The sequence below is a fragment of the Gorilla gorilla genome, chromosome 21 (assembly GCF_029281585.2).
Source record: "Gorilla gorilla gorilla isolate KB3781 chromosome 21, NHGRI_mGorGor1-v2.1_pri, whole genome shotgun sequence".
Classification (NCBI taxonomy): Eukaryota; Metazoa; Chordata; class Mammalia; order Primates; family Hominidae; genus Gorilla; species Gorilla gorilla.
In genome coordinates, this window is record NC_073245.2 from 14685573 (window position 1) to 14699338 (window position 13766).

The 13766-nt window shown below is 46.4% G+C and overlaps 1 protein-coding gene across 2 annotated transcripts in view; it reads right to left on the reverse strand.

Annotated features, from left to right (window-relative positions):
- Window positions 1-981: 981 nt before the first annotated feature.
- The window catches only part of RASSF2 (Ras association domain family member 2), a 44584-nt gene continuing 31799 nt past the window's right edge, over window positions 982-13766 (reverse strand). For both annotated transcript variants that reach the window (XM_004061772.5, XM_055372512.2), the window contains exons 6-12: window positions 13466-13554; window positions 11393-11553; window positions 10540-10641; window positions 9163-9214; window positions 8572-8693; window positions 7172-7269; window positions 982-5317 (exon numbers count right to left, since the gene is read on the reverse strand). In XM_004061772.5, the coding sequence (XP_004061820.1) occupies window positions 5248-5317; window positions 7172-7269; window positions 8572-8693; window positions 9163-9214; window positions 10540-10641; window positions 11393-11553; window positions 13466-13554 (694 nt within the window). In that variant the 3' untranslated portion in view covers window positions 982-5247. The remainder of the gene's footprint in view (window positions 5318-7171; window positions 7270-8571; window positions 8694-9162; window positions 9215-10539; window positions 10642-11392; window positions 11554-13465; window positions 13555-13766) is intronic.

Here is a 13766-nt window from a genome sequence, read left to right on the forward strand (position 1 = left end):
GCCAAATTATAATGGTCACTATTTATGCTCCATGGCCAGGTTTCTTAGGAAGACAACCATCAAATCTCATATTAAACTTTATGAACAAATGAAATTATTTCTGTGTATTAGTCAGGGTTCTCCAAAGATTGTGCGTGTCTGTGTGTGTGTGTGTGTGTGTGTGTGTGTGTAGAGAGAGAGAGAGGTGTGGGTGTGGGGAGACAGAGCTTAAGGAACTGGTTCACATAATTGATCCTGTAGTTCAAGTCCAAAGGCAGTCTTGAGGCAGAATTCCTTCTTCTCTGGGATCTCAGTCTTCGTTCTTAAGGCCTTCAACTGATTGGGTGAGGCCCGCCCACATTATGGAGGGCAGACTGCTCAAAGTCCACTGATTTAAATGTTAATCTCAACTTAAAAAAAAAAAAAACAAATTCATAGTAACATCTAGTGTTTGACCAAATATCTGGGCTGCATGGCCTAGCCAAGTTGACATATAAAATTAAATATCATACCTTCCCCATACCATAGGGTGGAACTTGGGCCCTAGTCTGAAAATCTCACACTTGGGGAGCCATGGGGGGATGCTTCCAACAGAAGCAAGCCCAGGTGCCCAACCCCTGCAGGGGGGCTTAGCCATTTTACAGGTGAGAAAACCAAGTCCCAGAGAAAGGATCATTGGGTTGGTCCCAGGGTCCAAGAGGAAGGGGTGGAGTGAGAGTGGAAATCCAGCCTCACTGTGTAGAAGTTCCAAGCTCTTTCCTCCACAACTCCTGGCTCTCCAGAGCCCTCAACTGGCAGCTCCTAAGACGACCTTCTCATTTTACTTCCTATTTGGGACACAACAGCCAGGCCCAAACATGTTCAAACCATAAACTCGGGGAAGAAAATTAACTTATCTGGTGGGTGCTCCTTCCTGTTCCTGTCACCCACCTTACAACCACCCTGTCACAACACAGAGCTCCCGCACCCAGCAGTCACACACAGACCCATCCACAGGGCACATCTCTTTGAAAAGTGCTTTATTTCAGTAAGATCTAAGTCAGATGCATTAAAACATATCAAAATGTTACAAAAATGTATGGCTCCCTTACTGAGACCTTGTCAGATTATGTTAGGTAAGTAAACGCATCAGTGTGTAAGTTCAGAACCAAACGTTGAATCAAGTCATGTACCATCGCTGAAAGGCAAGTTATAACTAAGAATACTTCACAAGGCTAAAACAATTGGGAAAACCCTTCAGAAACACTAGCAATTACACACCAGAAACATCAGCCTGGAAACAGGTCTGCGATCTGCAGGGAAGACTCCAAATGTAAACTGAGGGTTTCCCTCCATAGCTTGTGCATCTTGTGCTCAGTTAAATACAGTTAAAACACAAGGGGCGCTTCAACACCCCCCTTGTGATAGGGCAAAGCTTTCTATTACATCTGGAAGAAGGGGGCGCCACATTCATTCTTATTTTTACATGTCTAGGAAATCATATCTCATCTCATCTGAGTGAAGCAAGACTTTGTGCAAAACGATTTAAGTGGAAACGTGAAAATGTGTGCTGCTATATCAGGGACGCTTATGGTGATCTCCTGTCTCCTATCTCATTCTTCACGTCATGGTTTGGCCGCCGTAAGACACTGAAATTGCCTTGTTCATGTAGAAATTTCTCTCTTGGCTGGGCGCAGTGGCTCACGCCTGTAATCCCAACACTTTGGGAGGCCTAGGCGGGTGGATCACGAGGTCAGGAGTTCAAGACCAGCCTGGCCAAGATGGTGAAACCCCACCTCCACTAAAACCACACAAAAAAATTAGCCGGGCGTGGTGGCAGGTCCCTGTAATTCCAGCTACTTGGGAGGCTGAGACAGGAGAATCACTTGAACCCCAGAGGCGGATGTTGCAGTGAGCTGAGATCGCACCACTGCACTCCAGCCTGGGAAACAGAACCAGACTCTGTCTCAAAAAAAAAAAAAAAAAAAAAAAAAAAGAAAGAAAGAAATCTCTCTCGGCGATGTATCTATGACACCACATTCTCTGTGCTACAGAGCTTTGACATAAAACATGGTTTTTGGTTGTTTTGTTGTTGGTGGTGGTTTCTTTAAAGAGAATTCCCTTTTCTTAAGAGAGCTTCTTGCTCTTCTGTGGCCAATTTCTTCACTCTCCTGACACTTTGAAGTAACCACTCAACTCCACAGACTTCTTTTTGAGATTTTTTGCATGAAAAACAGATATTTTGGGGGGTACTATATGCTACCGATATTAGGATAAAATGTGTTTACCTAGAGGTTTCTAGGAGAGAGTACTGTTTTCTTTTGGTGAGGGAAGAGAGGATTGTGAAAATATTTCTCCTTGAAGCATCAGCATGTCTCAGATCAAAATCTTGACCCGAGGCCTCAGCATTTTTCTTGCAGATGGGTGACTAATATCCAGAAATCCTCTTGCCTCAACTCAACTCCAAGTTGAAGTCCATCCAGCCTTGTGCACGTTCTTCACCAATACGTACAGGCAAGACTATCTTTTGTGCTTTTCAGCCTCTCCCCAAGATAATCCCCACCCCCTGCCATTTTTAAGTCATCACCTTCCCTCTCATGTGATCACAGAGAATGTGACCTTGTGCTTAATTCCACCATCCCAGCCAGATAGGCTCAGGTTTTTCCTTCACTTGATCACCTTGTAACATAAGCCCCTCCCGGGGTGGGGGTGGTGGGGAGACAGATGCAGCTAAACTGCTTTTCACAAGTTGGAAAAAAAACCCAACCCTATAAACTGGTCTTTTGTTTGTTCTTTACACAATTTCAGGTTCATTGCACGCAATTACATAAACTCCCACAAATTGGTCGAAGAGTTCAAAACTGCAAGACCATGTGATACCAGTGAGAAAATCTGCTCCACACTGTGGCAAAGTGTCTCTGTTTCAACTGCTGCTATTTCAAAGAACCCTTCCAAAATTTCTGATCAGGTTCTTAGGACGTTAGAAATGACCTCTCAAGAGGGCAGGACAAAATGGAAAAGTGTGGTCTGCATTACGTGGAAGTGTGTTGTGTGAGATGGGATCTCCTCTCACCTCCACCTCCTGACCTCCCATCTTTAAAAAGCTGAGTCTGCCTTAGTATTGCTCCCTTGGAAAGTGATCTGGCAAACTGGACATGTTGCAGTATTTCCCCATTTAACACTATCGTAGTGCTAGTGCAAATCAAAGAGAACTCTTATAAGCCAGAAATCGCTGTTCAATAAGAGCTAGTGGTTAGTAGTTTGCTTTGTGGAAATTCTTCTCCCAAGTCCTCCAAGGAGAATTACTGCGGCCAACTAAGGCCTTGAACATTCAAAATAAAAATTACCAGAAGAGAAGTTCTCCAAATCATTTTCTCAATTGCAAAACTCAGGAGGTGTTTGCATTCACAGAACTGTTCTTTCCCAGCTGTAACAAAGGAAGCCTCTCCCGGTGCCCACTCTTTGTCTTCTTACCCCAATTCTGTGCAGCTTGCAGAAGCCCTTCTGGGTTTCCACTCCATGCCCCACAGGGCTGGTGCTGCTGTCCCTATGGAGGAAGGAGACTTGCTATAAAACCCCTGGTGAAATGCCAGGGGCCGCATGCCATCTTTTTGCAGTCTACATTGAGACCACAGCTGTCAGCCTTCTAAAGAAGCCATAGGTATGAATGGGGGGCAGGAGGGTGCCCAGGGCAGAAACGTCTCCACCAAAAAGGTCCACCTTCCTTTGGAGGCACCAACCAGGGGCTGTCCTTTCCTCAACTGCCCAGCTCTGCAAACATTCTGTGGAGAGAAGGTGGAGAAGAGATGGGCAGTGCCTCTACCGCAGCTAGGCTCAAAGACGCCTGCTATCAGGAGCTCCTGATCTTGCTTGGTCAATCTCCACAGCCAGGCACCCAGGTCCAAGCATCTGTCTCCCTCCTCAAATGATATCAGCTGCACTGATGCCCAGCTGCCTGTCAAGCTTCCTGATGGGAGTCCCAGGGCACAGACTGTTCTTGCCCTTTTCTCCCATTGGGGTTGGATTTAAAGATCACATAGGTGGCTGCTCAGAGGAGCTGAGGAGAAGCTCCATCCTCCCCATGCACCTTCACCCGGTGGCCTAAAGAGCTTCCCTGAACCCCACACTCAGTAGCAAGATGAGGCTTCATTCTTGGAATGCATCTCCACACACAAGGTGAGGGCAACTTGCAAGAACCCAGAGGTTGGAAAGAATGGTCTTGACTGCAAACATCGCCCCAGCTTCAAGTGCAGGAAGACCTTTGATGACATGAAGATGGGCTGTGTTCAAGGCACCTGTCATTTCTGCAGGTAGCCTTGACATTTCCCTTCAACCTGAAACTTCCTGGCCACCAGGCCACCAGGCCCTGGCCACACTAGCTGGTCAGCACTGTGTATGCACCAGGGAGATCTTTGTTTCTTGAGATATTTCCTTCCACTCAAGGAAGCGCCAGAGAGACAGGCTGTCAGCTGGGTACAGAGAAACACACAGGATCTTCTCTGTCTCCTAAAGGTAGCCATGGAGGCAGAGATGGAGGCAGAACCCACTCTTCACAGGTTTCCACATAGAACATCACATATGTCTTTGTCATTTAAAACAATCAACGTTTCCAGTGTAAAAATACGTGGGCTTATTGCATCTACCCCACGGATGGTTTATCTTTTTCTTTGCATCAGACTTGCCGCAAGGTTATGTGGCTGTTATTTTGTTAATTTCCAAGGCTCTTACATTCACTGATCCTTCTAGGCATACAGGGAGAATTTCTACCAACATATAAACAACCCAAATGGTGAACCTAGAGAACCCTCTTTCCTTTCTAAACACAGACAGACATGTGGCTGCTCCCTGGCACTTGAGAGGAGAAATCTTTCCTTCAACCTAAATACCACTCAGATCAGTGGCTCCTCTGATTTTCCTGCTCACGAGCAGCACATGTGCCAAGCTCACAGCTCTTGTGCTGGTTGCCTGGAATTTAATTACATGTGAAAGTATCAGGTAGGCACATGGACACGTACCATGCGTGCACACACATGTACACACACACATTTTGGGTCCTCCTTATAACTAAAATCAAAAGTCCTTGTGAGCAGAAAAAAGGAGGGCAGGGGTCCAGGGATGGGGAGCTGTCTGCTGACTTCTACATCCAGCTCCAGGTAGCAAATGATGGCTTGGCCGGAGCTGGGGAGGTTTGTGTCTAAATGTTTCCATGGAAAGAAAGTGCCTAGCTTCGTGGGGGTCTTATGGGCAATGGCGGTTCCTGGGGTGCCCAGATCCCCTCGTTCTCATGGCTCAGATTGTTGCTGGGGTCTCGGCTATCTCCTCCAGCCTCTGTCGAATCATTAGCCGGAGCACGGTGTACCTGGAGACAAGAAACAGGCTCAGGTGGAGAGCAGCCAGCAACACACCCCTGCCCAGGACCTTCCCGGCCACCTGGGTAACACCAAGGTCACACCAGGTAACAGTGCAGTCAAGTGCCCTGCTCCTTTGCTTCCATTACTGACCCCTCTTTAGCTACTTTGTTGCTTATGTTCATTCCTGCAACACGATGAGAGGAAATAAAGAGGCCAAATCCAAATTAGATTATTTTACTACGGGTAGAACATCTAGCCAAAAAAAAAAAAAAAAGGTAAAAAAAACAACAGCAATAATAAGCATTCTACGAATTCAGTGCGTTTGCTTACTATGTCCAAGACACTATGCATAGTACTTCATATGCACAGCAGCTCATGAACCCTCACCTAGGCTAGATGATATAAAATTGCTAACAGTTGACCCTCTTGGGGATCCTACAAAAATGGCAACTTCATATGGTTCAACCTTATAACAGAACCTGCATTTTGCAGAAGAGGCCATAGCAGCTACTAGGCATGGAGGTCCGTGGCTTAGGGGCAGTTCTGTTTTCCCACGACTTCCCTGAGCTGTGGCACTGCAGCTACAGGAGTGGGCACTGTTGTGCAGGGATAAATGGACATATTCCTTATGTTCAGGGATTTGTGCTGCACAGAAAAAGCTATTTTTAAAGTTTAGGACATAGTTGGCTGGGCACGGTGGCTCACGCCTGCAATCCCAGCACTCTGAGAGGCCGAGGAGGGTGGATCACTTGAGGTCAGGAGTTCAAGACCAGCCTGGCCAACATGGCAAAACCCCGTCTCTACTAAAAATACAAAAAAAAAAAAAAATAGCTAGATATGGTGGCGCATGCCTGTAATCCCAGCTACTGGGGAGGCTGAGATGGGAGAATCACTTGAGCCTGGGAGGTAGAAGTTGCAGTGAGCCGAGATCTCATCACTGCACTCCAGCCTGAGAAACAGAGCAAGACTCTGTGTCAAAACAAAACAAAACAACAACAACAAAAATTTTAGGACATGGTAAGTGTTCAGTGTGTTATCAGACTAGTTATGATCATCGATACAGCAAATCCAGCAGCGGCTTTATTCTCCAGTGGCAAAAATGAATCATTTATTCCACCATATCTATGAAAGGCAGTCTCTTCTATGACTAAACATAGCAAAGAAATCACAAAATCCTTCCCAGAAAACAGCTTTATTTTTCAATCCAAATGCAATTTCCAGAAGATAAATGTTACAAAGGGAGGAAGGGGGAGAAGAAAGGATTTTGGAGGCCAGTAGCTCAGGCTACATCCACGGCTAAGACAGCCTTCCTGAAATCCCTGGAACCTCCGGGTCTTGGTTAGCACTCCTTGCCTTCACCCCTTCAGGCAAGGGGTGGTAACACTAGCCCCAGGGACTGCACTATCCCTTGAGGTTACCCCAGACTCTGCCCAAGTCTTTGTAAATAATCCCTTCTTCAAACACTCGTCAAAGACCCTCATCGGAGTGAGCATCTGTCTCCTGCTGGGAGCCTGATCGTATACTTAAGAAACCAGCGTACAGTCACCTTCCCTATTTCTGCATCTAGACCCCAAAGAAACTTTAAACCAACACTTTCTTTTCAGAGTCTTTCCATAAGAGGGAGGACAAGAGACACTTTGATGTCCCACATCAAAACGAGAAGCTGACACAAGAAGTAGATGAACACACTTAACTGTCATGTCCTCACTTGAAATCCAGGTTTGTCAATGGGCAGCCCTCCAAAGAAAGCCGAGACCCAGGCCCATGCAGCAGCTCAGCACAGTCCCTGCGAGGACCCAGCAGAGGCCCCTCTGTTGAGGCCCCAGGAGAAGTGCACCCAGTGCCCCAGAAGCCACACTTACTTGCGCATCAGCTTCTTTACTTCCCGATCTTCTTCCTCCTGGAGCTTCTGAATGAAGCTTTTAAGTACCGGCATCTCGAACTTTATATACTGGGCCACCTAGAGAGAAAGAAGCAAGTCTGGGTGAATGCCCTTCCCAGCATTATTCCAATTCCTTTCAGGGTTGTCCTTATACAAGGCACAAAGCCTTGGGAAGTCTATTTTTTTCAGAAACCCAGGATTTCCTTAAAGGCAGGAGCCAAGCCTCATTCCTCACCAGGGTGGGAAGGAGTCTGCGATGATCGCTTCACTTACGTGACACCATCTCATAACTTCTCATTTTTCATGTCATGCATTCAATTCATGATGAGGTGACGCCAAACACAGAAAAGTACTTTCTTTTGACACAGTGATGCAGAGAAAGAACTGAACCCATTATGTTTAATAAACCCCTTTGTTCTCCCCTAAGAGAATGGAAGGAATCAGGGTTCCAAATGACGATTTGGGTCTCAAGGCTCAAACAAGCATCCAAATATGAACTTGCTTTGGAGAGGCTGTGGATGGCTCTGGGGTGAGTTAAAGTTTAAAAATGGCGCCAGGCATCGTGGTTCATGCCTGTAATCCTGGCACTTTGGGAGGCTGAGGCGGGTGGATCACTTGAGGTCAAGAGTTCAAGACCAGCTGGCCAACATGGTGAAACCCTGTCTCTACTAAAAATACAAAAATTAGCCAGCCATGGTGGTGCACACCTGTGGTCCCAGCTACTCAGGAGTCTGAGGCAGGAAAATAGCTTGAACCAGGGAGGTGCCACTGCACTCCAGCCTGGGCAACAGAGCGAGACTCCATCCCAAAAAAAAAAAAAGTTAAAAAATGGCGTCCCTTTCCCCACCAGAATCCCCACCCTGCTCTATCAATTCTTCTCCCTGGGATAAGTATATTTCTCTACCCTATTAATGTTGAGCTTGTCCATGTGACTGGCTTTGGCCAGTGGAATGTGTGTGGACATGACACACCAAATCTGAGTGGAGGCTTCAAATATGCTTACATGATTTGGCTTGGTTTCTCATGCTCCACCATCTGCCATGAGGAGCACACCCATGTGCAGTAACTACTGCCCCAAAAGCCTGGGCCTCTGGGTGAGTCACACAGTGCAGACTTCAACTCAACCCATACTTAGAGTAGAGCCATTGCTACTAGACCATAGAATCATGGGCAAAAAAGTAAATGTTTGCTGTTGTCAGCTACTATGATTTGGAGATGTTTGTTACTGTGCAAAAGCTGGCTTCAAGAGAACCTGGTACTGAAGAAGTAAAAGGGGGCATGGTCATTGATCAAAAAAGTCATTCTATACCCCAGTTACAGGTGATCCAACCAAATCCCCACCCTCCTGAGGACAGATCACCTGACCCAAAGGGAACTCACGTCATAGGTGACTTCCTCCACCTGGTCCTTCTCCATTAGGAACACTTTGGAGACCTGCTCACATGGGCCCTGGAGGATTCGGGCAATCAGCGGGTAATCGGTGGCCTTCAGCTTCTGTTTCTCTGCAACCACACACAACCAGGAGCAGCCCTGAGAGGCCTTTCTCACATTAAGTAGTGGTTAATGCGGGGGTCCAAATGGACTAGGCACCTTAGGAGATGCTGCCATATACGTCAGGAGACTGATTTATAAATGAACTATTCCATAGGTGTTGTGAAAAGCAACTTCCTCCCACTCCCCACCCCTCAACAATACCACCATGCCTCAAACTCCTTGGAGGAATTGGGTTTATCTGTCTCTTAAGAAAATCTAGTTCCTCTTTTAATAGGCAGTTAGGTTTAGAATTTGTTTACTGGCCATATAAGGCAATCCCTAGTAGACTCATACAGCAAGCCCATCAGCCTTGAAGGCAAACAACATTTGGAAGTTTCCAAAACTCAAACAACAAGCAAAGGAGGCAGAGGTATTTTTTTAACTTGCTATTTTGAGTTAATTAGAAGTTTTAAAGTACACTGTGGTCTTCAGACTTACCACCACTCGTATGGACCACGTACAAGGCAAACTCCTCTGCTGAATTCTCAATCTGAAGCAGGAGCAAAAGATTCTTGTTGAAAGTTTCTATTTAAACATCCCAACTTCGAGGCTTTTCCTCTTCTTTAACAATGCAAAGCTTAGTCAATTTTAGGCTGTTTCGAGGGGAGAGCTATTTATCTACAACTCTCAGAAGTGATGAGAAGATCGAGAAGGCAGATGACTTTATCAATAATACAGTCATGCACTTAACCACGAGGATGCATTCTGAGAAATGTGTCACTAGGCAATTTCATTGTTGTGCAAACATCATAGAGTGTACTTACAGAAACCTGGATGGCATAGCCTACTTCACACCTAGGCCATATGGTATATAGCCTATTGCTCCTAGTGTACAAACCTGTACAGCATGTTACTGTACTCAATGCTGTAAGCACTTGTAACACAATGGTAAGCATTTGTGTATCTAAACATATCTAAACACAGAAAAGCTACCATAAAAAATGGATTATAATCTTATGGGACCACTGTCGTATATGTGGTGCATCATTGACCAAATTGGTCATTCTGTAGCACACGACTAGGATAGATAACAGCTATCATCTATTGCAATGTGCCAGGCATAGTTCTACAAATGTTAAAGGCTTCAACCCATCTAATGCTCACGACGATACCATAGTGAAGTCCCATTATCCTCATTTTAAGATGACGAAGCAGAGGCAGGGGCAGGTTAAGTAACCTGCCCAATTCATCCAACTAGCAGGTGCTCAGTGGAGATTTGAACCCAGAGCCTGTGTTCTTAGGTTGTTAGGCTACACTGGCTTCCATTAAAATTAAGAACACCTGGTCTCCAAAAGATCTCTGGTCTCCAAGAGATTGTGGAAAACACAGAGCAACAGAACTTTAAAAGCACTCCTGCACTATAATGTGCACGTCTATTTAAGTATCATATTTCAAAGTAGGTTTCCCAACTGTGGCCCAGAAGCCAATCTTCACAGAGTCCAAAACCAGTCAGCAGGCCTCAGGGTCCTTCTAAAGTAGCCCATAAAGGATTTGAGGGCTGGTGTTTCTCAAACTTCGGTAGGCACCCAAATCCGCTGCAGGCTTGTTAGACGGCGTCCCTGGCCTACCCCTCACAATTTCCGATTTAGTGGGTCTGGGGTGGGGCCTGAGAATCTGAATTTCTAACAAGCACCCAGGTGATGCCGATGCTGATTCTGTGGACTTTGTCCTGGATCGTGAGGATCTAAAGAACTGAAGCCCTCTGCTCAGCATCCTACAAAACACACAATTTCCATAGCTCCTCGCACAACCACTCTAGGGGTCCCAAGGCACAGCTGTGACCCCATCTGTGGCCAGTCAGCAAAGGGAACTTGCCTTAAATTTGTTGAGCAGCAGCTTCAGGACCTGTGGGGTGGTCATGGTGCTGTTGATGCGGACGTTGGTGACAGAGCCATAGGCTGGTGTGAACACGGATGTCTGTCAATAGAAGGGCCCAGCTCAGGGTGGGAGTGGGAACAAGGACCCAGTGCTAAAATCCAGGTGCGGTACAGGGCACAGTGACAACGATACTCAAAATGTACTCCCTGGGAGCCCCCGGCAGACTGGCAAGCAGCAGGCTTTGTAGACAAAGCAACCCTCGGGGTTTGCATAATTCAGTTCATGCTCCACACTCAAAAAGACCCTTCCTCTGGGACTTCAGCACAAGGCTGTCTCTGACCACTCTCCCACCATGTATTGCCTCTGGGGGTAGGATTTGAACAAAGCAGGAGGAAAGGAGAGATCAGCAAGCTGGGGTGGGGTGGGTGGTGCACTGACACCCCAGGTCTGAGACCTGCAGCTCTGCTTCAGCTCCGGGAAAAGCCAGACCATACACCAGCTGGGGGCACGGTGTGCGGGAAGAGGGTAACACGTGGATTTTCTTGGGAGAGACTGATGAGCTGCGTTTATGGGGTCTTCAAGGCTACAGCAGGGACTGCTTTGTACAGCCCCACTGAATTCACCCACCACCTTAAGGGGAACCCACAGGGGGACTTTGAGGCTTCTGACCTGGGGTCCCTCAGCCCTCAGGAAGCCAGCAGGGCTTGCAGCCCACCCACAACCCAGACTAAACAGCAGCAAACACTTGGCTTCCCAGGCATCCACACCACCCACCATATGGCTGTAGCCCTGAGGTGGCATCTACCCAGGAAGAGGTCTTCCCCCCTCCCCATCCCCCTGTCCACCTTACCTTATGGTTGTAGAAATGGCCGTTGATGGAGAAGCGGTGGCGTCTGATTCGCCGCTGGTCACTAGGCGTCCTCACATTGCCACGGCGACGCACGCCAACATCACTGCGTGTGCGCATCAGCTGTGGGGTGTCCTCCTGCAGGGGCTTCAGGCTCCTGGAGTCTGAGAGAGGAGAGGGAAATGAACTCTGTCTGTCTGGACCTGGGACATGGCACATGGTCCCCAATTTGTGGCCAGTGCTACAGCACCCACTGTCTCCAAAAATATATATTTTATACAAATAATATTTTCTGCTGGGGGAAAAACATAATGCAGAATTTACAGAGAAGCTATACAAGGAAAAGTTCAGAGAACAAACTTCAGAGCCGGAACTCCCTGGGTTCAAATCCCTGCTCCACGATTGCCGTATATCACTAACCTCTCTGTGCCTCGGTGCTTTTATATATAAAATAGGGATAATAATAACACCCACCTCAGAGGGTTGCTGAGGGTTTAAATGAGTTAATATACATAAAGCACTTAGAATAGTGCCTGGCACAGGATAAGCATGATATAGGAGCTAACAAGATACTGCAAACAAACTCTGACACATGCTACCCACGGATGAATCTTGATGACATTACGCTAAGTGCAACAAGCCAATTATAAAACAGCAAATACTGAATGATTCCACTTATAAGAGATACTTAGAGTGTACCTCATATAAGTGTACCACATATAATTGAGGTACACTGTAAGTACATTCTAGGTACATACAAAATTACAGAGACAGAGAGTAGAATGGTGGTTGCCAGGGGCTAAAGGGAGAAGGATGTGGGGAGTTATTGGGAGTTTAATGGGGAGAGAGTTTCAGTTTCCCAAGATGGAGAGAGTTCTGGACATGGATGGCGGTGATGGTTGCACAACATTATGAGTGCATTTAGTACCACTGAACTGTACTACTTAAAATGGTTAAGATGGTAAACGTTATGTTATGTATATCTTACCACAATAAAAAATTAGAAAAAGTAATGTTTAACAGAACATGTATCTAAAAATATGCGGGGTTCCCATGGCATATGTCTATTCTTGTATGTGTATAAATATAAAATATTGACATTAATCACAAGTAGGTTAATCTGCTCTTATTAAAATATATTTAATCCATGTAATATAAAAAAGATTTTGCAAACTGACAGTATCTATGAAAATTAAAAATGCATATGGCCTTAAACCCAGAAATTCCACTTGAAAGAATCCTACACGCTGACAAATGTGTGACTTGACACATGTATAAGGCCGCCAACTGCAAACTCGTTTGTCATAGCAGAGGCTGAAAATGACTTAAATGTCTACCAATAGGGAGTGATTACATAAATTATCCTTTTTCCATACAGTGAAAGAATGCAGAGCTGTAAAGAATAAGGAAGTTCTTTACAAATGTATATGGAAACATTCCCCCAGATAAACTGATAAATAAAAACTGGGATCTGCACAATGCTACCACTTGTATAACTAGGGGAAGAAAAGAAACTACATCCAACCAGGCGCGGTGGCTCATGCCTATAATCCCAGCATTTTGGGAGGCTGAGGCGGGCAGATCACTTGAAGCCAGGAGTTCAAGACCAGCCTGGCCAACATGGCAAAAACCCATCACCACTAGAAATACAAAAATTAGCTGGGCATGGTGGCCCATGCCTTTAATCCCAGCTACTCAGGAGGCTGAGGTGGGAGGATCACTTGAACCCAGGAAGCAGAGCCAAGATTGCACTACTGCACTGCATCCTCCTGGGTGACAGAGGGAGATGGGAAGGGAAGGGGAGGGGAGGGGAGGGGAGGGGAGGGGGAAGAAACTACATCCATCCATAAAGATATGTCAGTGTGTTTTGCTTATATTTGCATGGACTATCCCACGAAGGATGTTCTTGGGATGCTTCTAGATGGGTGGATGAGGTGGGTGACTTAATTCTCTCCCTTTGTATCTTGAACCATGTACATTTTATATTCTCAAAAATAAATAACAGTTTACAGCATCTATCACAGCGGTCTTCACACAGTTGGTCCCTAGCTGGAAGCACCTTCCACTCACATTTACCTGTGGAGCTTGGCATCTGGTCACCCTCCGGCGGGGCATCCACCTCTGAGATCTGAACTTTGGGCACAGTCAGGGGCTTCAGAGTGGTTCTGGGAGTGGAGAAGACAAAGGGGAGGGGGGAGACTAGTTTAACCCCTGTGGAGAGACGCCCCCACACCCGCTGGACCCCACTCCTGAAAGGGGAGCACTTTGCTAGTGCCAGGCTGGGTACTGGCACACATCAGGTGATGAAGGGTGCAAATGGGCTGCGCAGAGCATCCCATGAAAGGCTGGCCCAGCTCCCAGGTCAAGCAGTGGGTGG